Consider the following 27,827-nt stretch of genomic DNA (forward strand, 5'->3'; position numbering starts at 1 on the left):
CCAGCCGGGACCGTCCCGCGCATGCTGTCACACCGCCGTTAGCGCATTCGCGTCACTCAGTCCCGCCTTTTTCCACTCGGCCTCTCTGCCTGTAGACCAATGCGCGCGCTTCGTTCGCAAGTCGGCCCTCCACATGGGCGGGCGCTGGTGGCACGATCCCCCGCCCACCACTTCCTTAAAAAAAAAAAAAGAAAAATACCGACCGCAATGATTTAGAAGTTCAGGAATCCCACGTGACGTCACCGGGAGGTGATGTAATGCTTCTGTAAATAGATGATATTGTAATCGCGTTTCAGTCCGCTGCGCTCGGTCCGTGCGCGAGGAGCCAAGCTCATCTCAATCCGCGCGCGCCTTTAGGTAAGTTCATTTTACTCTATTTTACTACTGTCCATGATCCGATATTTAAATACACTATGGGGAGAACGTGTATTCAGAGTGCATGCTTACTGTTAGAGAACTGATCGAGCGGGTCACACTGTGGAGTTTAAAGATGAACGCTGAGTCTGGTTTAAGAGCAGTGACAGCCTGATACAGGCACTGAACTCACTCATTCATCAACTTTTTCAACCTGTCACGTATTAAGACTCATTTTCTGGGGTGGAGGTTTGTCACTTAGCTCCTGCTGTGCGGTCAGGTGAACCTCGGTGCGTGAGTGCGTGTGTTAAGTAATTGTACAATAGCGTAACCAGGTCATTTTTGACAATCGTAGGAGTTGTGGGGTAAAACATTGTACATGAATAGTCACACTGTACCACTGAGACATAACGTGTGGGTACCGCACAGGATCAGAATGCAGGGTTCGGGGTTCACTGTTTGTGAAGGATTTCGCGTGTTTGTGCACACGTGTGTTTCCTATGGGTACTCCATTAACCCTCTGTTTTGCAACCCCTCAAAACATGACTGTAGTTCGACTGGCTGGTCTAAAGTACTTATAAATCTGAATGAGTGTGAATAAGTGAGTCTCTGTTATGAGTCATGGAGCCCTATCCTTTTTGTATTCCAGCAGTACACCAATTCTCAGGTGGTACCGGATACACCTTGACCATGATCAGCATGAAGCGGTTGCTAAAAAGAAATAAATGCAGGATGAATAAATATTATATGGGAACAGTTTTTATGCATGGTGGCACGGTGGCTCGGTGGGTAGCACTGTCGCCTCACAGCAAGAAGGTCCTGGTCCTTTCTGTGTGGAGTTTGCATGTTCTCTCGTGTCTGCGTGGGTTTCCTCCGGGAGCTCCGGTTTCCTCCCACAGTCCTCGCTATTGGAGACACCGAATTGCCCTATAGGTGAATAGGTGTGTGTATATGTGTGTGTCTAATTCTAATTCCCACGGTGAAAAAATCTCGGGGGGGGTGGGGGGGGTGGTGCATTAGCACCGGCCCTGGCCCTGTCCAAGGTGTTACTGTGTGCCTTGCGCCCATAGTTAAAGCTGAGATAGGCTCCCCCCCCCCCCCCCCCCCCCCCGGTTAAGAAAGTGAATGAATGAGTTTTTATATATCACATACCAGTTATGCTGATGCCATAATAATAATAATAATGTTTTATATTAGTTAAAACCAATTGTTTTTATTTATTAAAATGGCCAGTTATTTTTACTGACTGCCTAGGCCTGGCCAAGGACTTGGTCCTGGAATTAGGCAGTACCACCACCAAAGCAAGTAACACCACCTGGACAGAACACTGATTCATGCAGAATTTAATAAACATAATTTACTGATTTAATTATTTTCACCAACCACCTCATCATGGTCAGAGTAGCAGCAGGTCCGGTGCATTCTTTATGAAAAAACATGGAGGTGAAGATCAGCTTGACAATATTAAACTTCTTAAAGACTTTTTTATAGCATCACCACAGTGTGCACCTGGTACCTTAATATATACAATTATAGGACATATATTTAAAAGATATGTGTCCATACTGTTATAAGTCCCACACAATATGTATCAGGGGCAGAGGACATTGTTGGGTTCCAGGCATCCTTCAAACTAAATTTGGTGGACATTTGACACTACAAAAGGTTTCTGAAAGGCTGTCCTGCTTTGTGAAGCACACAACATACATTTTTGAGTCTGTAGTCCATCTGTTTCTCTGCATGCTTTGTTAGCCCCTTTCATGCTGTTCTTTTATGGTCAGGACTCTCCCAGGGCCACTACAGAGCAGGTATTATTTGGGTGGTGGGTCATTCTTAGCACTGCAGTGACAATGACATGGTGGTGGTGTGTTAGTGTGTGTCGTGCTAGTATAAGTGGATAAGACACAGCGACACTGATGGAGTTTTTAAACACCTCAGCCAACAGTATTCAGCCAACAGCGCACTGTGGGCAGCGTCCTGTGACCACTGAGGAAGGTCTAGAAGATGACCAACTTAAACAGCAGCAATAGATTCTATGTGGTAAGTGGAGCTGATAAGATGGACACTGAGTGTAGAAACAAGGAGGTGGTTTTAATGTTATGGCTGATCAGTGTATGTTTTTGTGGTTATTTTTGTGAACACAGTTTTGGCTGAATAGCATTTTTTATGTGATGTCAGTCCCTGCCAGTGAGATCTGACTTTCGACCACTGATGCACCTGCAATTTAAATACACACTATTTGGCCTGCTTGGAATTCTGTTAGTTTCCAAAGGTATTTCATAGCCAATACACACTGTCAATTGGCAATCACTTTACCTAAATTACCCGTGCACCCATGCAGTGCCTTTTTAATTAGCTTTTTGGGTATAATTATGTTAATTAAATTATTGATTAGAACACTTGTTTTGTTTAATATACATATATATATATATATATATTTATATATTGTTTTATACACTGTACCTTCTCACATTAAGATTGAATCTCAGTCTGGTCAGTTGAGGTCCTGCCAGCATCAGCCTCAGTTACAAAGAGGTGATGCATGATGTCATTTTTCAGGCTGGTTTGACAGTCTGATTTAGTTGATAATGTAATGAATGAAGGCATTCAGCCATTCTTCTTTAACAGCCGCTTTATCCTGGTTAAGGATGTGGTGGGTCCGGTGCTGACCATGAACACACCCCTAGCAATGAAAACAAATTGACAATGTCACAGCTAAGCTAATAGAGTCTGATGGAAAAAAAGTCCTAATGGATTAAACTGTATGTTTGGGGGCGCATTTAAAGTCACGACTAGACAGTTAAAGACTGGATTACTAAGATGACTCAATGAGTGAGAGACAGAGAGAATGAGACAAAGTGAGAGAGGGTGGTACAGAAATCAGTCTGCACAGTTCTTCTTGCTGCAGTAATGGTTTCAACAGGAACTACAGGCGTATAAAGTTCTGAGTGAACATTTTATTCATTAATTCAAGAAAAAATTTTCATGCAGTATTTAAAAGTAATAAAACATTTAACCCAACATATTACCCACAACCTCATTCAAATTGCATTTTGGTTCTGCATAAGTGTTTTCCAATAAACTAAAATATATTTCAACAGTGGTAAATCTGGGCTTGATTCTTCTTTCTGGTCAATGTCTGTGGGTTTTTTCTGTGTCTGTGTGGGTCCTTTGGTTTCCCTGTCTACAACGTCAAAAGTTGTACTGGCTACTCTAAATTGTTTGTAGTTGTGGGTGTGTGAGTAAGCAAGTGAATAATGCATGATGGACTGACACCCTGTCCAGACTGTGTTCTTACCGTGCGCCCAATGTGTCTCACTGGTTCTAGACCCAACAAAATCCTGACCAGGATAAAGTGGTTAGTAAACATAAATTATACAATCTCAGACATTGAGGTGTTGCGCAGTTAAGGTACCAGTGTTAAATTGATTAATTCATCTTAAGCAGTCTATTTATTCACAGCAGGATCTGGAGACTATGGCTATGGCTGACACACAGCTAATACAATACTAGTCAGGGTGCAATTGAATGTGGTGCATGACATATTTACATACACATTTACACTGATCAGCCATAACATCAAAACCACCTCCTTGTTTCTACACTCACTGTCCATTTAATCAGCTCCACTTACCATATAGAAGCACTTTGTAGTTTTACAATTACTGACTGTAGTCCATTTTTCTACATACTTTTTAGCCTGCTTTCACCCTGTTCTCCAATGGTCAGGACCACCACAGAGTAGGTATTATTTAGGTGGTGGATCATTCTCAGTACTGCAGACACTGACATGGTGGTGGTGTGTTAGTGTGTGTTGTGCTGGTATGAGTGGATCAGACACAGCAATGCTACTGGAGTTTTAAAATACCGTGTCCTCTCACTGTCCACTCTGTTAGACACTCCTACCTAGTTGGTCCACCTTGTAGATCTAATGTCAGAGACGATCGTTTATCTATTGCTGCTGTTTGAGTTGGTCATCTTCTAGACCTTCAACCGTGGTCACGGGGCGCTGTTGGCTGGATAGTTTTGGTTGGTGGACTATTCTCAGTCCAGCAGGGACAGTGATGTGTTTAAAAACTCCATCAGCATTGCTGTGTCTGATCCACTCATACCAGCACAACACACACTAACACACCACCACCATGCCATTGTCACTCTTTGCTGACAATGATCCACCACCCAAATAATACCTACTCTGTAGTGCTCCTGGGAGAGTCCTGACCATTGAAGAACAGCATGAAAGGGGACTAACAAAGCATGCAGAGAAACAGATGGACTATGGTCAGTAATTGTAGCTACAAAGTGCTTCTATATGGTAAGTGGAGCTGATAAAATAGACAGTGAGTGTAGAAACAAGGAGGTGGTTTTAATGTTATGTCTGATCAGTGTATGCTTACAGTAAAAAATTTAACTAAAAAAAACTATTTTAAAGTAGTCAGTCCACCTACTGACATTTTTTGTTATGTAAAAGGTAACTAGATTTAAAAAGCCACATTTTACTCAAACAATTTTAAGAGGCAATGAATCTGTGCTGAATTAAGACTAGGTCTCTGCCTTTTTAAATCTAATAGTCTTAAAGGGAGGAAAAAAGATGTTATGACCATATGCAATCCTATAGGCACATTTTACAAGGTCTAATCAGCTGATGTGTGTTGATATAACAAACACTCCAGTGCCAATGAGTCTCTTCAGATCAGTTATAGTGTGTGTCCCAGAAAAAACCTAGACAGATTCTTAGACACTATAAATACATTTATTTACTGATCTATTTAAACAGTTTTTTTGGTCTAGGGATGCATTTGCGCTCTCCGGACCAGACCACGCCAACTCTAATATAACACTGTGCAGACATGCATACAACATTGTACATGCAGTGGAATGATGGCAATTTAATGCAAGACTGATACCCTCTATAAGAAAAGTGCTAAAGGCCTTTTTTAACACTTTAAATGTTATTGCAATGGTATCTCTTTGTTTTCTGTCTCATGTTTTAGTTTCTTTTCCTTCTATTATTTTTGATTAGTGAGTATCCTTTTTGCCTTTGTTGAGGACATCCAAACATTTTCATTTAATTTAATTTTAGTTTTATTTTTGCTTTCTTTTGGTCAGGGCCACAATAGGTCTGGTTTCATTAGGAAACACTGGTCACACGCAGGAATACCCTGGACAGGGTGACAATCCATCACAATGGTCACAGGGCTTTGGACTCCTCTCCTTTATACATAACCAATCATTTGAACTCAGCAGTGGTGGACTAGTGTAATAGACCATTGCACCACCTGAATGCCGGTGGACTGAACCATCTTATGTATTTAGCTTCGTGTGTGTGTGTGTGTCTGTGTTTGTGTGTGTAGGCTCTTCAGGTTTCAGTAATGAACACTGAACAGGGTGGTTCATACATATGCAATGCTCCTGGCTGCGCTCAGGTGAGTCACAACTGGTCACCTTTGCTTTTACCCACTGATTTTAACTACTGTTGTTTAAAATTACAGCTGCATCTTTTGTATTGATAACAATATACTGCAAGCAGAGCAACTACATAGACTCATGTAGTAGTTTTTCATGTGCATCTGTGCTTATTTCTCTAGCGTTTCTCTAGAGAAGATCACCTGATCATACACAGACACAAGCATGAGATGACCCTTAAATTCCCCTCAATCAGGTGTGACAACCCACTGTCAGGTAAGACATCAAAGTTCTTCTCAACACAGTGCCAATTTTAGGACTGTATGGAAAATGTCAACAAGGGGTGTGGGTGTGTGGATGCTGCTACTAATTATTTTGTTTTGGTCATGTCTCTTGCTAACAGATTTATATAAAATAATAATATGCTTACAGTGGCAACAGTTTGGGAAAGGTCCTCTCAGTTTCAGCTTGACAGTGTTTCCTTTATACTTGCAACGTCGAGCACAATACACCCTGGAGAGGGAACCAGACCATAGCTGGATGTCCAATTTGAAAAAAAAAAAAGAAGAAATATTCAAAGAAAATCCAAAATAGAAAACCAAAAACATGACAATTTTATAAGATATAAGAATTATATTAGATAAAAGAACCCAGGTCCCTTTGGCTGTGTGGTACGAGTGCTACATGACTAGCCACCACTGCCCCTTATAAAAGGAATAATAATAATAACCCTAAAATTTGGGACATCTGAATCTGATTTGTTAATTGTCTTTATTCTTTATCCTTATCTTTATTGAACTGACAAAAGTACACAGAAAAAAAAATTTACTGGCCAAATTACAAATTATTTTGTAATTATAAACAAATTTAGAATTTGACGTCAACACACTCAAAAGAAGTTAAGGCACTGTGTTAAATCACCTGTCCTATTAATTACATTTTAAAATCTTTCCCATACTGAGAATATTAATTGTTGCTTTATTGTAAGTTAAATTTTTTTCCATTTCTGCTTGATACGAGACATCAGATGCTCAACAGTTAGAGGTCACTGTTGTCTGATTCTTCTCGTCATAAAGTCCCGTAAATGTTCAATAGGAGACAGATCTGGACTGCAGGCAGGCCAGTCAAGCACATGCACTCTGTGTCTAGAAAGCCACACTGTTGTAGCATGTGTTGAATGAGGCCTGAACTTGCTGAAATAACCGTGGATTTCCCAGGAAAAGACATTTACTTGATTGCAGCATAATGCTGTCTAAAACACTAATATATGCCTCAGCATTAATGGTACTTTCACACAAATGTAAGTCACGAATCCTGTGGGCACTGAAGCGACCACTGCAAATACACTGCCTATGTCAGGTTGCCTGTATAAACTTGGAGAACAAACTAAAAGGAAACTAAACCAAATCACCATAAAGGTGATGTTCATAATCATATTCAAAAATATTCAAGGTCTAACAGCAAAAAGAGTCCCAATAAAGAAGTTGCATGGAGGCCCTTTCTGAAACATGAAATCACTGTAAATATGTAGTGGTTTAATCAGGAGTGGTTAAAGAGTAAATGTAAAGAAAGTGGACTAAATTGTTTGTGTTTTGTAAATATAAACAGATTTTAAACTGGAATTGTTTGCATCAAAATGGTGCAGGTTATCAAATTTAAAATTTGTTTATGTTTACGAAATACATTTAAATAGATCAGTTAAAACAACTTTTTTCTTTAACAAATTGCTGTTCCTTTTTATTGTGTTTTCGAAATGTCTTTTAAATGTCTTTTTTGGAAAACATTTCTGCTGTTATCACTGTAGAAGGTGTTTTGTTTCAAGAAAACACCATGAGCCATTGTGTTTCTATCTTTTTAGTGTGTGTGTGTGTGTGTGTGTGTGTGTGTGTGTTTGCGTGTGTGTGGTTGTGTAAGGTGACAGTTCATGTTCCCCATCTCCCTTAATTTCACATTCAGACAATGTTTGAATTTCTGTCTCACTTGCAGAAAAATCAACTTGACCTTTGACCTGTAAGCTTTTGCCACAGTAACTAAATCATTTACATCAAAAACAAAAGAATGGCTTCACCTCTGACCTTTTAAACCCACTGCTGTCACTGACACAAAACCCAGATCCTTTTAGTGTGAATATAAATAGAAAGTCATACTCTGCTCCAAAGAAGGTCATATTCTCATCCAGTCAAGATAAAGTTATACACTCATCAAAAGTTATACTCTCATAAAAAGTTATACACTCATCAAAAGGTATACTCTCATAAAAAGAAAGGCATCAACAGAAAGACATAGTCTCATCAAATCAAAAGAAAAACATACTCTCATCAAAAGAAAGACATACTCTCATCAAAAGAAAGGCATACTCTCATCAAAAGAAAGGCATACTCACAACAAAAGAAAGGCATACTCACAACAAAAGAAAGACATACTCACAACTAAAGAAAGGCGTACTCTCATCAAAAGAAAGGCATACTCACAACTAAAGAAAGGCATACTCTCATCAAAAGAAAGGCATACTCACAACTAAAGAAAGGCATACTCTCATCAAAAGAAAGGCATACTCACAACTAAAGAAAGACATACTCTCATCAAAAGAAAGGCATACTCTCATCAAAAGAAAGGCATACTCACAACAAAAGAAAGGCATACTCACAACAAAAGAAAGACATACTCACAACTAAAGAAAGGCATACTCTCATCAAAAGAAAGGCATACTCACAACTAAAGAAAGGCATACTCTCATCAAAAGAAAGGCATACTCACAACTAAAGAAAGGCATACTCTCATCAAAAGAAAGGCATACTCACAACAAAAGAAAGGCACAGTTATCATTTAGCAGACGCTTTTATCCAAAGCAACTGACAGTACTGTGACAGTATACAATTTAAGCAATTGAGGGTTAAGGGCCTTGCTCAAGGGCCCAACAGTGGCAACCTGGCAGAGGTGGGGCGTGAGCCGGCAACCTTCTGATTACTAGTCCAGTACCTTAACCACTAGGCTACAACTGCCAGTTATCAAAAGAAAGGCATACTCTCATCAAAAGAAAGGCATACTCACAACAAAAGGCAGTTATCAAAAGAAAGGCATACTCTCATCAAAAGAAAGGCATACTCACAACAAAAGGCAGTTATCAAAAGAAAGGCATACTCTCATCAAAAGAAAGGCATACTCACAACAAAAGAAAGGCATACTCACAACAAAAGGCAGTTATCAAAAGAAAGGCATACTCTCATCAAAAGAAAGGCATACAACAAAAGAAAGGCATACTCACAACAAAAGGCAGTTATCAAAAAAAAGGCATACTCTCATCAAAAGAAAGGCATACAACAAAAGAAAGGCATACTCACAACAAAAGGCAGTTATCAAAAGAAAGGCATACTCTCATCAAAAGAAATGCATACTCACAACAAAAGGCAGTTATCAAAAGAAAGGCATACTCTCATCAAAAGAAAGGCATACTCTCATCAAGAGAAAGGCATACTCTCATCAAAAGAAAGGCATACTCACAACAAAAGAAAGACATACTCACAACTAAAGAAAGGCATACTCTCATCAAAAGAAAGGCATACTCACAACTAAAGAAAGGCATACTCTCATCAAAAGAAAGGCATACTCACAACAAAAGAAAGGCACAGTTATCATTTAGCAGACGCTTTTATCCAAAGCAACTGACAGTACTGTGACAGTATACAATTTAAGCAATTGAGGGTTAAGGGCCTTGCTCAAGGGCCCAACAGTGGCAACCTGGCAGAGGTGGGGCGTGAGCCGGCAACCTTCTGATTACTAGTCCAGTACCTTAACCACTAGGCTACAACTGCCAGTTATCAAAAGAAAGGCATACTCTCATCAAAAGAAAGGCATACTCACAACAAAAGGCAGTTATCAAAAGAAAGGCATACTCTCATCAAAAGAAAGGCATACTCACAACAAAAGGCAGTTATCAAAAGAAAGGCATACTCTCATCAAAAGAAAGGCATACTCACAACAAAAGAAAGGCATACTCACAACAAAAGGCAGTTATCAAAAGAAAGGCATACTCTCATCAAAAGAAAGGCATACAACAAAAGAAAGGCATACTCACAACAAAAGGCAGTTATCAAAAAAAAGGCATACTCTCATCAAAAGAAAGGCATACAACAAAAGAAAGGCATACTCACAACAAAAGGCAGTTATCAAAAGAAAGGCATACTCTCATCAAAAGAAATGCATACTCACAACAAAAGGCAGTTATCAAAAGAAAGGCATACTCTCATCAAAAGAAAGGCATACTCTCATCAAGAGAAAGGCATACTCTCATCAAAAGAAAGGCATACTCTCATCAAGAGAAAGGCATACTCTCATAAAAAGAAAGGTATACTCTTATCAAGATAAAGGCATACTCCCATCAAGAGAAAGGCATACTCTCATCAAGAGAAAGGCATACTCTCATTAAAAGAAAGGCATACTCTCATTAAGAAAGAAGACATACTGTCATCAAGAAAAAGGCATACTCTCATCAAGAAAGAAGACATACTCTCATCAAGAGAAAGGCATACTTACATCAAAGTAAAGGAATACTCTTATTAAAAGAAAGGCATACTCTCATCAAGAGAAAGGTATACTCACATCAAAAGAAAGGCATACTCTTATCAAGAGAAAGGCATACTCTCATCAAGAGAAAGGCATACTCTCATCAAAAGAAAGGTATACTCCCATCAAGAGAAAGTCATACTCTCATCAAGAGGAAGGCATACTCTCATTAAAAGAAAGGCATACTCTCATCAAGAAAGAAGACATACTCATCAAGAAAAAGGCATACTCTTATCAAGAGAAAGGCATACTCTCATCAATAGAAAGTCATGCTATCATCAAGAGAAAGGCATACTCTCATCGAGAGAAAGTGAATCTCTCATTGAAAGTCATACTCTTATCAAGAGGAAGTCTTACTCGCATCAAGAGGAAGGCACCCTCTTATTTACATTTTTACATTTAAATTTTCAGCATTTAGCAGACGCCTTTATCCAAAGCGACTGACATTACAGTTACAGTATATAGTTTGAGCAATTGAGGGTTAAGGGCCTTGCTCAGGGGCCCAACAGCAGCAACCTGGCAGTGGTGGGGCTTGAACCAGCGACCCTCTGATCACTGGTCTAGTACCTTAACCACTAGGCTACAGATGGCCCTCTTATTGAGAGAATGTCAAACAAAATGTCTTTAGCTGAATTCAAGCCTTAGCGTTGGTTTTCACCTTCCCATTCCTAAGCAGTGTGGCAGTGTGTTTGGGGTTGTTGTTGTGCTGTCTGTCATCAGTAGTCTAGCAGAAGGTCACATGTTTACCTCAGCAGATTAAGTGTATATGGAAGCAACTATTTTTTTTTTTTAATCTGGAACAATTGCCCATTTCTTACTGAGTAGAACCCTCCATAGCATAATGTTTCTTTGACTATGTTTCACAGTAGGTCTGGTGTATTTTAAGTATGTGTTTGTTTTTTTGCCAAACATAGCGCTTTGAGTTCAGTTCAAAAGGTTTGATGTAAGTAAGTTTACAATGGTGAATCTAAGTCTAAGTGATTTTAAAATGTCATTTTCTCTTTAGTGTTGATAGTTATAATGCATAATGTGTACAGCGGGATAAAGTTACTTTTTAGTTTTCACAGTGTAATGTAACAAACAGTAAAGATTCTGACTGTAAGATGATTTTCTATATACACTATAATAGTAATATTAACATTACAGCAAGAAGAGTAAAAGAAGCAAGCTAGGATAGTACAATGCCATAAAAAATAATACAGTGATAATTACTATTGTCAATCCTGTATGTTTACTCACTGTCCCTCAGGCTAGGACATGTTGAAACTAATATCGCAGCAAGTGCTGCTCTTAGAAAATCTGTGGCTTTTCATTTTCAGAAATGTTGTCATTTGATTTGTATGTATTAACAACTGTTTTCTAGAAATGTTAAACTATAAAAGTATATTAAGTCTATCTTGCACTCATTTCCATCTTTCATACACTGATGTATTTTTGATAAATATTGTGGTTTTTTTTTATTGAGTACAGATCAGACTCCGACTCCAACACGCTTCCTAAGAAACTGTGAAGAGGTGGGGCTGTTTAGTGACCTTGAGCTAGATCAGACATCAGAAGAAGAGGAAGAAGACATCAAACAGGTGAGAAAAATGACAAAATTACAAACAGGACTGAAAAGAACACAAGTACTTAGAATTTATAGTTACAAAAAAATAAATAAAAAAATGAAAAGATTAAATAAAAGTTTGCTAGCTCTTACTCAATCACCCATAGAGATGAAGTAAAACTCTCAAGATGTGTGGGGTTTTTTTTAAAGATGATGGCAAGCGTGTGTAAACCGTCATCTTTAGGTCTCTACACAGATCTTTGATAAGATGTAATTCTAGACTTTGGCTAAGCCGCCCAGGACATTCTTGCCCGGAAGCCACTACAGTGTTAGCTCTTTTAGACTAACCATCAGGTTTTCTCTTACCTCCCTTAAGTCCCTTCTTGCCAGATTACCAGTTTGACCAGATGTCTAGTTGCATTGGTTAAAAAATCAGTTTACCCAGTCAATAGTTATGTAATGTGATTAGTAAATAGGATATGCCAACTTTCTCTACCTCTGCCATTGTAAATCTCAAACATTGTAAATATTTCCTCCTGCACATTTTACATGTCTCTAAATAAAAGTGACTGCTGGAGTAACACAGTTATGTCCCACTAAGAAAGAGTAAGTGGAGACATTTCTAAAAATAGCTTGTATTTTGGGTGGAAGAAAAGTCATCATTGTGTTCTCTTTTATTTCCTATAGAGTTTTGCAGTTCAGAATTCACTGACTTCAAGACAGAGTGACTGTCAAGTGTTCCAGCAGCAGCAGCAGCAACGACAATGTGCCCTAGATCAGCTCCATGAAAACCATCTCCATGCACAGAGCTCTCACGCTTCTTCTCACTGTTCTGTGGCACGCCACTCCACCCACAGCACCCCCAACACACAGTGAGTAAAGTACACACCCATCTACACACATACCAAAGGGAATAGAAAAAATAACATGAACCCACAATAATATATAAATCAAAGAGCTAATAAGTTGTTGGACGTTCCTTTATCTGTAGAACAGTGTGAGTTTTTTTCTTGGAATGCTGTTTATCAAGTCCATATTTTTTGTGATAGGACGTTGAATCATTCTTTTAAGAAAAGTCCTCCTGTTCCTTAAGGAATGAAGGAGCTGGATATCTTTATTTTGCAGTCTGATTTCAGGAACTTCCCATAAACTTAATTTTATAAACTTAGTTTAATTAGAATTTTAAGTGGTACACACTGTCAGTTCAGTTTCCAAAAATGTATGATGCTTCATATGTTTCAGAATAATATATGTTGCTAATAAAATTTTAATAACATTTATTTTGGTAAAAACATTACTTATACCATTACACATTTAAAGTTTTACAAAAAGTGTCCTCTTTAAGTCTTTCTCAGTAAGTCTTCCTCTTTTTCATCCTCAGTATAAAACCCTAAACAATACAAGTTCCTTTATTGTTATTATAAAAACTGCAATAACTGCATTCCTAAAAACTACATTCTTAAAAAAATTTATTCAAAAGTTTATTTTTACATGAACATCATTTTACATTAACACTAAGCAATTTTTTGGTTTACTGATCAGTACAGAGCAGCACAGTGGCTCAGTGGGTAGCACTGTTGCCTTTGGGAAGGTCCTGGGTTTGATCCCCAGGCAGGGAGGTCCGGGTCCTTTCTGTGCAGAGTTTGCATGTTCTCCCCGTGACTGTGGGTTTCCTCCGGGAGCTCCGGTTTCCTCCCATAGTCCAAAACATGGTCAAGTTAATTGGAGACCAGGGTGTTACTGTGGGATAGGCCCCAGAACCAAGAACACTAAACACATTGCCATGTTCATAAAACCATTTTTAGATGACTTTGTGATGTGCTGCATTATCATGCTGAAGGTAGTGATCATGAAATAGTAAATTGTGCCTATAAATGGATGCACATGGACAGCAACACTTCCTTCAGCAGATTAACTATTGACACCAGGCAAATCGGTTTCATTGATGGATGCCGTTCACACCCATTTTTGCCATTTTTGCAGGTTTGGTTATCTCCGTATCTCCGTTAAGCTACTATGTGTTGTGTGTTCTGAGATAATTTTCTGCTGGTATTTAAGGTACTAGAGCCTTTTTTGTAAGCACAAACCAGTCTGGTCTTCTAACCTTTCACATGTTTGCGCCACAGAAATGGCATCAGTACCATGGATTGTGTTGCTTTTATGTTGTGACTGCCTTTTTTTAGGCATTGGCAACATCTGCCTATCCTTGTCAATAAGATTTTGCGTTCTTGCGTGATGCTGTTTGTCCATTTTGAACATGCAATGCTGTGACTTCAGAGATGGTTACCCTTGTAAAATTTATTTTTTTCTTAACTAATGCACCTGCAAGTCACACAAACACTATTATGCTTCTTCTTATTGCCTTATTTAGCTTTAACTTCACATATTAAAGTGTTAATTGTTAGAGATGCTGATACATGCATACATGCTAAATGATGAAAATACATAGATGACAAAATACAACATGCTATTAATTGTGGTTAATCTAATATAAAACATCTTTGCACCTCTGTTAGCAATGCTCATTTAGTCACTTCAAGGTTAAACTGCTTTTTAGGTAATATATTGTTATTTTGTCTGTATAAATATCTGTGTTTTTCACTAAAGTTCAGCAGCAGGCTGTCTCTACAACCAGCAACAGCTTCCTGCACCTTGTGCTATGCAAGCAGCTTCTACAATGCACGTGAGTAAAATGTGCCAGATTAGGCTGTTATAAAACATGCACCTTTCTTAATTACATGGTCTCAATTTACTATCATTATATAAATACACATGAAACAAAAATTTTTTAACAACATTTACAACATTCAAAAGTATGCAAACACCCCTTCAAATTACGGATTTCACGTGTTTCAGCCACATCCATTGCAGGTGAGGCTTTGGGGGTGGGGATGGGTGTCAGATATTAAAGCATGATTCCACCATATGCTTTTTACTTTTCACTTCACAAAGTCCATTTACATTTACATTTTCGGCATTTAGCAGGTGCTTTTATCCAGTATATTGTGACAGTATATTGTCTAAGCAATTGAGGGTTAAGGGCCCAACAGTGGCAACCTGGCAGTGGTGGCTCTTGAACCAGCGACCTTTGGATTAGTACCTAAACCACTAGGCTACACCTGCCCAGTCTAATAGCAGTGTACTTTATTCCAATAGCAGTGTACTTTATTCCACCTAAAGCTTGTTATGCATATGGTGATCTGACGCTTAGTCTTGTATGTAACTCAGAAATAAACCTCCAATTTATGATGCTTTTAGCAAAATGTGTGTGTTTCCAAAAACTGTTTGACAAAAAGCGCTGTAACTAAGTAGAGAAGTTTAGCTCCTGTTTTGTAAGCTACTGAGGCCAGAAACTTTGTGACATTGAAACTTAAATGTTGTCAAGGTGGCATTCTGTGACAGTTGCACATTCTTTAGTATGACCCAATGTACTGCCAGTATTTGTCTTGGTTACAAGATTATGCATTATTTTATGCACTGGTTATCAATGGGTGTCGCTGAAATAGCTAAACACAGTAATTGAAAGAGTGTTCACATATTATTTGGCCATGTAGTGTAAAGACAAGGCTTTTTGTTTCTTTATGCACAAAGACACATTGTAAATTAATTAAGCTGTGAATTATACCAATTATTTCACAACTTATTGAAGGCTTTGTTTGTGTGATAAACTACAGTGTGTGTTGTAATTTTTGTAAAACTGATGTCTTGCCAGATGAACTCCCAATTAACAATGGACTCCAGCATGCCTGGAATTCCTGGGCCCACTCACTCTGGATCATGCCTAACACTTCAGGTAATGCATTTTACATTCCTTTTAACATCACACCTATGTAGACTGTTTGATAGATGGACAGACAGATGCAGGATACTTAATCAAGGTGAATCCTTATTGTGGCAGGTGAAAAATACTAACTGGCCAAAATAAAAACTGGCCAAAATAAAAACAACTAAAAACAAAAGACAACCAAACTGAAATCTGTAGCCCAAAGCAGAGAGAACATTAAAATGTATAGGCAAGTACGTTAGTAGGAGTAAAGAACTGCAGGGGTGCCCCACAAGTGCATCAATGATAAGTCCCAAGTGAAAATGCAAGACCACACAGAAAGGAGAAAAGGATGGATAAGACAGAAAAAGATTGAAAATTTGGTGCCACCAGTGCCTACTCGATCCACCGGCAACTGGGAATCTTTGCTCATGTCCAAGGCAGTGTCCTCTTGACAGCAAAATTCAAAAGGTAATGAACTGTTGGCTGACTTCCTTGGAGAAGTTTTAAAGAATGCCGGCAAAAGAGTTGGTGAAAAAAAAAAAGCTGGGCAAAGACAAGCCTAGCGACTGAGCCTCAGAAAAGTTCAAGGACACAAATAATGAGCGTAATGAGGTGCATGGACTACTGTTTGAAGAACCAGCACTGTCAGTCATCTGCGCCTCTATGCCTTCTGAAACCCATAATGGAATAACAGGTGGGCATGACACTGTTATCCATGCCCCTGCTGCTCTATACAGCAGGTGGGCCAGTTACAACCTAATGATCAATTCATTTCATAAATGCATAAAAGACTAATGAAACAAAGTTTTGTTGTATAACTACAATGACAATAAAGTCTTATCTAATTTAATCTAATGGATTTTTAACATTAAATAACATGAAGTACTATGAAAGCACTTCTGTAAGTCGCTCTGGATAAGAGCGTCTGCTAAATGCCGAAATTGTAAATGTAAATGTGACATCTACATATAGACACATGACAAATAAATGTCAGCATTTTAGTTTAGCTTTAGGAATCTGCTGGGCTATCACAAGCCCCCACAGCTTCAATGCACCTTGGTATAGATTGATGTAGACAAAACATTTATCCATAAATGGTCAAATGGGTTAAGATCTGAAAGGATGGTATATAATTGTTATGCTTGAATCAGAATCAAACTATTCCGTGACAGATGACCTTTAGTTTTGGGTGTTGTCCTACTGGAAGAGACCACTCCCATCATACTAGAAATATTCTTTAAAATTAATAAAGTGAGTCAGAATAACATCATATTGATTTGAAGTGACCCTTCAATTTAAGGGCACAAGTGGACCCAAACACTTTATTATACCTGCCTGAAAGTATAGCATCTGTTATGTTTGTTTCCTCACTTAGTTATCTAATATTTCCTTTAATTTGTCACCCATTTTTATGTTACAAAGCTAGCTCACTAAAACTTAAGTTTTTAAAAATCTACTGACATCTGAGGTAAAATACAGTACAAGCATATAGTTAAGCAATTGAGTTAAGAGTTTTACTTAATGGCCCATCAGTCCTTGGTTTTGACCTCACAGCTCAAAGAGAAGTACTACAAAACCAATCTACCACAGACTAAACAGACTTATAAATAAACAAAGCTTCATCTCCAGACAGCATGGCTACCTTGTAGAGCTGAGACTGAGCAGTACCTTAATTACCACTATAATGAAATGAACACACACTTATACATATAAACATAAATCCTGCATGTCATTTTCTGTGAGCTGAGCTGCTGGAATGTCATACTCTTAATCTGGTTATCATCTCACTGACTGACTGTCAAACTTTGTGTGCCCTGTCTGTGTGTGTGTGTGTGTGTGTGTGTGTGTGTGTGTGCTGTCACAGAGATTTCAGCCATCACAGACGTAAAACCAGTGATGTATGAAGTACCCAACACTCATACTTAAAAGTCTTAATGCTTTTTTTTATTTATACTAAACGATTTAAGTAAAGTCTAAAGAAACTTATGGAGTATCTTATATTACTCATTCTTAAGTATTAAAAGTATTAAAATAATCTAATATTGTAAAAGCAGTAGATCTAATTACAATAGTAGAAAAACAAAACCATTTTTAAAACACAGTAATTTTATTTTCAATTCAGGATAAAGATACAGTAAATTATCTGCTAAACCATTTTTTTCATTACCTGGTGGCTGGGTACATTACTGTACTATGGGAAAATTGTAAAGAGTGATAGTTTATAGACAAAAGACAACCTATACTACTACACAATCTGTCTGCTAGGAATTAAATATGCATTTAAAAAAACAACATGTATGATCTATAACACTTTATTAATCAAATTAAACTAATTACAAGTTTGATGTAACTGACCAAGCAGTGCCGCTGATACAAATGATGGGGCAGAGATGACAGATGTGTAACCAATATTTAAAAAATTATTTTGGTGTTATGTGATTGTCGGTGGCTCGGTGGGTAGCACTGTTGCCTCACAGCAAGAAGGTCCTGTGTTCGATCCCCAGGCGGGGCGGTCCGGTCCGGGTCCTTTCTGTGCTGACTTTGCATGTTCTCCTCCGGGAACTCTGGTTTCCTCTCAAAGTCCAAAAACATTCAGTCAGGTTAATTGGAGACACTGAATTGCCCTATAGGTGAATGGGTGTGTGTATGTGTGTGTACGTGTGTCTGCCCTGCGATGAACTGGTGTTATCACTGTGTCACTGTGTGCCTTGCGTCCATTGAAAAGCTAGGATAGGCTCCAGTAACCCCCCCACGACCCTAATTGGATAAGCGGTTAAGAAAGTGACCGCAATGACACAGAGTAGTAAATGTCATAAAACATAAGAGTTTTTATTACTACAAAAGGCTAATAGACTGTAACTGTGTTTCTGTAACTGTAGTAAAAAACTGCTTAATAATAAGACATATTTTTTTAGGAAAATAAAGCTGCTTCTATCTGCAGTCAGACCACAATGACACAGAAAATAGTCAAATATAACTACTACAACATACAATGTATAACTATGACTAGTTAGACTAGCTATGACATTAATAGTTTGTTAAACATTGAAATAATTTGTTCTAATAATATTCAATCCGTAGAAAAAAAAAAAGCATAATAAGAATTTATTTTTGTCCCTGCTTTCCTTCAGGCTATCCAAAATCCAAAATGAAGTAGGATTTTACCTTTACTACTGAAATTAGAATATAACAGAATTTAAAATGTGGCAAGTAAAATAATATAGGTAGTTTTGCAAAGGTTTATTTTTATTTTTCATACTTTATTTTTAAAGCATGTGTGAGACAGCAGTCAAATCAAATCAAGGTTTATTTGTCACATACATAGTCATACACAGTACAACTGGCAGTGAAATGCTTTAGTGACTGCTTGGCCACATTAGCTACAAAATAGACAAAGTAGACAAAAATATATATTTATACAAAAATAGAAAAGTTTTAAAATTTAAAAGTGAACCAAGTGTGCAAAAGTGACAACGGTTGTGCAAGAACTGAACATAATACTGAATCTATATTGTGCAACATGATGCAATGAGTTGTAAATATTGTACACAAACACAAATCTATATACATATACACATATATATATATACATATACATAACACCTGTATACATGCATATACATATCGCACATACACATACTGTATATCTACAGTATATATACTCTCACACACACACACACACATATATATATATACAGTATATATATATATATATATAAATTTAGATTTGTGTAAATTAGTCCTTATTGCTATTTTGGTTGAGGACCCGAATAGCTTGTGGGGAAAATGCTCCTTCTCATCCTCTCTGTTTTGGCTTTCAGTCACTTCACTCTCTGTACTCAGTCTGTGTGTGAGTTTGAGCCAAATTTAATTTGTAATAAACTTGTACAACCCCAATTCCAATGAAGTAAAACATAAATAACAACAGAATACGATGATTTGCAAATCCTTTTCAACCCATATTCAATTGAATACACTACAAAGACAAGATGTTTAATGTTCAAACGGATAAACTTTATTGTTTTTTTGCAAATATTCACTCATTTTGAATTTGATGCCTACAACACGTTCCAAAAAAGTTGGGACAGGGGCAACAAAAGACTGGGAAAGTTGAGGAATGCTCAAAAAACACCTGTTTGGAACATTCCACAGGTGAACAGGTTAATTGGAAACAGGTGAGTGTCATGATTGGGTATAAAGGGAGCATCCCCGAAAGGCTCAGTTGGATGGGGCGAGGTTCACCACTTTGTGAACAACTGCGTGAGCAAATAGTCCAACAGTTTAAGAACAATGTTTCTAAATGTGCAATTGCAAGGAATTTAGGGATTTCTTCATTTACAGTCCATAATATCATCAAAAGATTCAGAGAATCTGGAGAAATCTGTGCAAGTAAGCGGCAAGGCCGAAAACCAACATTGAATGCCCGTGACCTTCGATCCCTCAGGCGGCACTGCATTAAAAACCGACATCATTCTGTAACGGATATTACCACATGGGCTCAGGAACACTTCAGAAAACCATTGTCAGTGAACACAGTTTGTCGCTCCATCTACAAGTGCAAGTTAAAACTCTACCATGCAAAGCGAAAGCCATATATCAACAACACCCAGAAACGCCGCCGGCTTCTCTGGGCCCAAGCTCATCTGAGATGGACTGACGCAAAGTGGAAAAGTGTCCTGTGGTCTGACGAGTCCACATTTCAAATTGTTTTTGGAAATCATGGACGTTGTGTCCTCCGGGCCAAAGAGGAAAAGGACTGTCCGGATTGTTATCAGCGCAAAGTTCAAAAGCCAGCATCTCTGATAGTATGGGGGTGTGTTAGTGCCCATGGCATGGGTAACTTGCACATCTGTGAAGGCACCATTAATGCTGAAGGGTACATACAGGTTTTGGAGCAACATATGCTGCCATCCAAGCAACGTCTTTTTCAGGGACGTCCCTGCTTATTTCAGCAAGACAATGCCAAGCCACATTCTGCACGTGTTACATCAGCGTGGCTTCGTAGTAAAAGAGTGCGGGTACCAACTTTTTTGTAATGTGTTGTAGGCATCAAATTCAAAATGAGTGAATATTTGCAAAAAACAATAAAGTTTATCCGTTTGAACATTAAATATCTTGTCTTTGTAGTGTATTCAATTGAATATGGGTTGAAAAGGATTTGCAAATCATCGTGTTCTGTTTTTATTTATGTTTTACACAACGTCCCAACTTCATTGGAATTGGGGTGGTAATAAACTTTTGAAGTTGGTTTTGTTCTCAGTGACTGGAATTGGACGCTCGACCCCCAGGTTGCAGCAAAGCTTTGTTTTAAGCTCACCTATTATCAGACATGCTGTCTGGAAATGTATGAAAAGCTAATATAGTTTGTGTAAACCACTTATGTCACCATCCACATATTTCTCTTTTTTAATAATAGATTTTACTGTTTTTTTAAGCATCATACTCAGCCATCCAGCCGTACACATGACTTGCATGACTGGCAGGAGTGCAGTATTTTCAGAATCAACAAACACATCAAAGCAAATTTTGGTTTCAATGGCAACCACCTGTCTGACTCAGTGATTTGTGATCGGTTCAACTGAGGAACCATGGAAAATCTGACTGGATGGTTAAACAGTTAATCATACCATTTGTTAATAAAGATAATATCAGTGCTTACCTATTAGGCAGTTCATCAAATGTCTTTGACAGATGGATTTTGACAGATGGATTATTTAGTGCAGTGGTACAGTTCCTACAAAGAGGTTGTGTGGTTGTTTACCATATCTTTACTTTGTAGTGACCGACTGTTTACAATAAAAATAATATTGATATAGTCCAAAGCTCTAGATTGTTTTTACAAAAATACATGAAATATTAAAAGACAAAAAAATATTATTTAGGGAGCTAGTTTCTAATATTACATTTCTTACCTATATTAGCAACCATATTTATACACTGATCAGCCATAACATTAAAACCACCTCCTTGTTTCTACACTCACTGTCCATTTTATCAGCTCCACTTACCATATAGAAGCACTTTGTAGTTCTACAATTACTGACTGTAGTCCTTCTGTTTCTGTTCTTCAATGGTCAGGACCCCCACAGGACCACCACAGAGCAGGTGTTATTGGTGGATGATCCTCAGTACTGCAGTGACAATGACATGGTGGTGGTGTGGTAGTGTGTTGTGCTGGTATAAGTGGATCAGACACAGCAGCACTGCTGGAGTTTTTAAATACCGTGTCCACTCACTGTCAATTCTATTGGACATTCCTTCCCAGTTGGTCCACCTTGTAGACGTAAAGTCAGAGATGATCGCTCATCTATTGCTGCTGTTTGAGTTGGTCATCTTCTAGACCTTCATCAGTGGTCACAGGACGCTGCCCACGGGGCGCTGTTGGCTGGATATTTTTAGTTGGTGGACTGTTCTCAGTCCAGCAGTGACAGTGAGGTGTTTAGCAGCATTTCTGTGTCTTCCACTCATACCACCACCTAAATAATACCTGCTCTGTGGTGGTCCTGGGAGAGTCCTGACCATTGAAGAACACCATGAAAGGAGCTAACAAAGCATGCAGAGAAACAGATGGACTACAGACAGTAATTGTAGAACTACAAAGTGCCTTTATATGGTAAGTGGAGCTGATAAAATGGACAGTGAGTGTAGAAACAAGGAGGTGGTTTTAATGTTATGGCTAATCAGTGTGTGTCTGATGCATTTGTAAACAAAGTAAGCTAGGGGGCACTCATTTCTAACTTTATGTATACAAATACCAGCCAGCAAAAGTAATCAAGAACAATGTAAAATCAATGTGATTTACTATTTGCTGTATTTTATTTTATTGCTATTTTACAATCATTTTTGTTGTTTGTGATGAATGAAAACGTCTTGTCATTACTGCTGTTTATTCTTGCATCTATTCATTCATTTTCACTAACTGCTTCATTTTGGTTAAGGTAGCATGGCAGGAATACACCTCAAATTAGATGCCAATTTATTGCAAGGCATTACTCGCACCAATTTAGATTAACAAATTAACTGTATTCATGGTTTTTTGCTAACAAAGAGGGGACATGTAAATCTTGGACTGCAATCGGAGATGAGGATCAGACTAATGTTGCTATGTGGCACCCACTGTGCTAGCGGTGCCATTGTGCCACAAACCTTTTATGATATATAAATTATTCCATACCATAGTGTAGTTTGTCTTATACTATATACCAGTTCACATCTTTATACCATTAATAAATAAATAAAAACATGAGAGCTGTGCCAATTATCTGTTTTTATTTACTCAATTTCTTAGAGGTTAAAGGTCATGCCATGTCAGACACACCCAGTGGTTTCCAGTGGGAACTCAAATGCCATGGATCACATGACAGAGATGATGTCAGCACCAGCTCCACAACATTCAAGAGGGGTGTTACCGTTGACACATATGTCATCTCCTCCTCATCATTCGTATCAGCAACAATGTCCTGGCCAATCACAGCAAAGGCATGCACATCATCATCATCATCATCATCAAAGTCCTGAGCATCATTCGCATAGCTGTGCCCACCATTCTCCCCCTGCACACCAACACCCAGGCCCTGCCAATCCACCTGCCAGCCACATGGCACATCACCCAAGTCCTTCACAGGTAGCTGGTCTAGCTGGTATAGTTGCTGTTTTGGTATTTGATCATACCAAATCTAATACTCTAGTCTAATACTATTTTAGTTTAAAGATTTCCTTTCTTGTTTTTAGATTTCTCCAGTTCCTAAAAACACAGCGTGTGTACATTCTCCTCCCCAGTCAAGTGGGGGAAAACGCAGGAGGACAGCGGATGATGATCCAGATGAGCGCAGGCGGAAGTTTCTGGAAAGAAATAGGGCAGCCGCCACTCGCTGCAGACAGAAGAGAAAAGTCTGGGTGACATCACTGGAAAAGAAAGCAGAGGAACTCACACACACAAACCTGCAGTTACAAGTAAAGAAACATTCGTACTATATACCATTCACTGACTAGAATGATCTTTCTGTAGTCTTGTGTTTTAGTGAGGGAGCTTCAGAAATATTCACACCCTTGGTAAAAATGAAAAGGTTATGAAATATGGTTTTCAAATATTAGGTTTTTATAATACGAAAGAAATCTAACATTGAATTAAGGGTAATTTACTTAAATTAAGGCCTCTTTAGAGTTCCTAAACATTAAACTAAAATTAAAAAAGTAATACAGAAATGCAAGCATGTGATCAGGTGACCACTGGTGTGGGTCCAATTCATTGGGTGAAAGGTACATCAATATACACAGATCAGGCATAACATTATGCCCACCTTCCTAATATTGTGTTGGTCACCCTTTTGCTGCCAAAACAGCCCTGACCCATTGAGGCATGGATTCCACTAGACCCCTGAAGTTGTGCTGTGGTATCCGTACCATTTTTGCTTTGTGGCAGGGTGCATTATCCTGCTGAAAGAGGCCACAGCCACCAGGGAATACTGTTTCTATGAAAGAGTGTACATGGTCTGCAACAATGCCTAGGTAGGTGGTATGTGTGAAAGTAACATCCACATGGATGGCAGGACCCAAGGTTTCCCAGCAGAACATTGCCCAAAGCATCACACTGCCTTCACCAACTTGCCTTCTTCCAAGGCTTACCCGGGGAACACAAGGCACCAGGATGCACTATGGTGCATCCTGGTGCCTTGTGTTCCCCGGGTAAGCGACACACATGCACCCGGCAATCCACGTGATGTAAAAGAAAATGTGATTCATCAGACCAGGCCACCTTCTTCCATTGCTCTGTGGTCCAGTTCTGATGCTCACGTGCCCTTGCCGGTGGACAGGGCTTAGCATGGGCATCTTGACTGGCCTACGGCAGCCTCATACACAACAAACTGCGATGCACTGTGTATTTTGACACTTTTCTATCAGAACCAGCATTAACTTCTTCAGCAATTTGAGCTACAGTAGCTCGTCTGTTGGATCGGACCACACGGGTCAGCCTTCGCTCCCCATGTGCATCAATGAGCCTTGGCCGCCCATGACCCTGTTGCTGGTTTACCACTGTTCCTTCCTTGGACCACTTTTGATAGATACTGACCACTGCAGACTGGGAACACCCCACAAGAGCTGCAGTTTTGGAGATGCTCTGACCCAGTTGTCTAGCCATCACAATTTGGCCCTCGTCAAACTCGCTCAAATGCTTACGCATTTTTCCTGCTTCTAACATCAACTTTGAGGATAAAATGTTCACTTGCTGCCTAATATATCCCACCCACTAACAGGTGCCGTGATGAAAAGATAATCAGCGTTATTTACTTCACCTGTCAGTGGTCATTATGTTATGCCTGGTCAGTGTATATGTATATTGTGACGTGGTTTTGTTTGATATTTAATAGTTTTTCTTTACAGTTATTTAATTTATATTATGGTTTATACATTTTGCTTGACCTTTATTTACCCCTTTTTACCAGTAAAGCCAATAATTCTAGATCCGTAATGATCTGTAATTTGTCTTCCAAACTGTTTTCCAGAATGAAGTAACACTGCTCAAGTCAGAGGTTATTCAACTAAAGCAGCTTCTTTTGGCTCATAAAGACTGCCCTGTTACTGAGAGACAACAAGTAACACAAGGTGGGTAAGGCATGCATATACTGTACATGGTATCAGGTTTATTAGTTACACCTACCTCATACTTATACATATATACTGTATATACACAGTCAAGTCACATTATTATGATCAATTCCTACTTTCAACAGCGGCAGTGCATAGCTCATGAAGAAAGTCCTGTTTCGTGAGCTGGCTTGGTGGGAGTATAAGGTGTGTGATAGGCTGTCTGCACATATATCCCTCATTGCTGTCATGGGTGAAAGTACCATGGGTAAAATTGTGTTTCCAGGGGCGGATGGAATCTTCCAGCAAGACAATGCGACATGTCACATGGCTAAAAATGTCCAACTCTGGTTGGAAGAGCATGACCAAGACTTCCAAGTACTACCCTGGCCCCCTAATTACCCAGACTTGAACTCAATTGAGCACCTATGGGACCACCTCGATCGTCGTGTTCGCTCTATGGATCCTCCCCCACACACCCTCCAGCAGCTGTGAGATGCACTGCAGTCAGCATGGCTCCAGATACCTGTGACAACCTACGAGGACCTTATTGAGTTAGCCCGTCTAGCTGCTGTCCGTGCTGCACACGGTGGATATTAGCTGGTGGTCATAATAATGTGACTCAGCTGTGTATTTGGGAGCACCTGCTTTACTTTGAGTGTACTCAACACATTTTCTGGCATTTATACCATAGCTACACACACTACTATAGTAGTTCCATATGGTTCCATTTTTATGTGACACTGCTGTGCCAGAGGTAGTCTATCTCCTAACCATAACAACATTCAGTCAGCGTTTAATACATTGCCCTACAACTATTCAGTTTTATACACTGCTTTTATTTGTATATAAATAAAAATAAATAATTTTTTAAATAATTATATTTTCAAGTTTTTTTCTAATACAATGAAGTACATACAGTGGACCCTTGACTTACGAATTTAATTGGTTCCAAAGGGCTGTTCTTAAGTCAAAATGTTCGTTAGTTAAACCTATTTTTCCCATAAGAAATGATGTAAACAGAATTAATCTGTGCCAGACCTCCCAAACCACCCCCTTACCTAACCTTTCTAATTTCTTAAATGGTCTTTTTTGTAAGTATATTTTCCCTTAAATCTTAAATTATAGAATAGACATTCCTGTAATAAACAATAATAACAATACACAGTAGTAGTACTGTACTATACACCATAATAAATTTCCTTTTTTTTTATAAAATGTATCTACTAGAAACAACAATAACTCTCTATATTTCTCTATTATTTCCTAATTTATTTTAGTAGCTGTAATTGCATGAAAGAAAGACTACTTTACTGAGCCGAATTTCTTCTTCTCTCTCACTCACTCACTGTCCCCTCTGTCTGATACACAGTGACAGCTACTGGCAGGAGTAATTATACAACAACAAATGTAATAGATTTGTTCATTTTCTCAACACTACACTTCCTCTGCACATTCTTTCAGGCCATTTTAATATAGGCTCCACTGTACACTAGGCTACAACTGCCCCGAAAAATACCTTGAAATGTAGTTTAGTCAATCATAAAGTAAGTAGACTATTAAAAATAGTTGTCGAAGGTTCCTCAATCATTTACTAAACTAGCAAGTAGGGATGGGGGTGTTACAAATAAATTGTTGCCATTTTAGATTTTTCTGAAAAGATTTCTAATATTTTCATTGACCAACTGCAGCAACAGACTGTTAAGTGACAACAACTTCCTGAAGTACTACTGAGCTAATGTGGCTGTATTTATCACAGTACTATGGCGATTACTCATGCAGTGCCATATGAGGGATCGAAAACAGTTAAAAAATTCTATAAACTTGGGTTTGAAACTCGGTGTTGCCCCTGGTCGGCTGGGCGCCATCTGGTGGGCATAATTGGCAGTGCCTGCAGCAGATACTAATTGGCCACTGTATCTGCAGGGTAGGGGCCGGACTATGTGGGTTGGTGGGTCTTCATACGCTGTGTAAGGACCGTGATTGGCGGAAGAGATGTCTGTGCAGAATGCAGGGGTGAGAAGAGGAGGGCTGTACACGTGTCGGAAGAGGCGTGTGCAGCGACGTGCTCTCCTCGGAGGCAATCTGGTATCTCTCAGCAGCGGAAGACAAAATTGAGTGCACTAAATCGGGAGGAAAATGAGGAGAAAATGCATTAAAAAAAATCTATAAACTTGTCTAATTCAAAATATGTTTATATATTAACAAACTACAATTAAATTAAAAACAATGGACATCCTTTCTCCTACTCAGCTTCCGAATTCTATAAATTGGGTTTGTGCAGACAGTTTAAGTAAACTGTGCATGATTTACTTTACAGTGAAACCCATACAAATCCAGGCTGTGATGATCATACATGTGAGAAAAGAGTTGCGTGCACTGTGTATGTACCTGTTTAAGTACCTCTGTATGGTTAGTGCACAAGCTCACATTTAATATGCACAAAACTTTATTATTAATTTTACTGTGTTACGTTGATTTGCAGTGGGCAGCCCAACAGGAAGTCCAATCCAGACGCACGCCATCCAACACAACAGTATCTCAACATCCAGCACTACAACAGCACACACACAACACCTTGTCACACACTCTCATTCTGCTTCCTAA

The 27,827-nt window shown here is 38.7% G+C and overlaps 1 protein-coding gene across 3 annotated transcripts; it reads left to right on the forward strand.

The window, feature by feature from the left end:
• The first annotated feature begins 324 nt into the window (after positions 1-324).
• Positions 325-27,827, forward strand: creb5a (cAMP responsive element binding protein 5a). Of its 3 annotated transcripts, XM_062990193.1 has the most exons (12): positions 325-357; positions 5,709-5,780; positions 5,943-6,036; positions 11,794-11,903; positions 12,557-12,741; positions 14,477-14,552; positions 15,582-15,662; positions 22,924-23,259; positions 23,367-23,588; positions 25,139-25,238; positions 25,367-25,427; positions 25,507-26,035. In XM_062990193.1, exons 2-11 carry the CDS (start codon positions 5,727-5,729, stop codon positions 25,384-25,386), a joined length of 1,278 nt encoding a protein of 425 aa, XP_062846263.1. In that variant the 5' UTR covers positions 325-357; positions 5,709-5,726; the 3' UTR covers positions 25,387-25,427; positions 25,507-26,035. The 3 variants fall into 3 exon arrangements, with proteins under 3 accessions (XP_062846263.1, XP_062846262.1, XP_062846264.1); XM_062990192.1 differs by lacking the exons at positions 25,367-25,427; positions 25,507-26,035 and adding an exon at positions 27,706-27,827; XM_062990194.1 differs by having other exon boundaries at positions 25,367-26,035.

The sequence above is a fragment of the Trichomycterus rosablanca genome, chromosome 2, assembly GCF_030014385.1.
Source record: "Trichomycterus rosablanca isolate fTriRos1 chromosome 2, fTriRos1.hap1, whole genome shotgun sequence".
Lineage (NCBI taxonomy): Eukaryota > Metazoa > Chordata > Actinopteri > Siluriformes > Trichomycteridae > Trichomycterus > Trichomycterus rosablanca.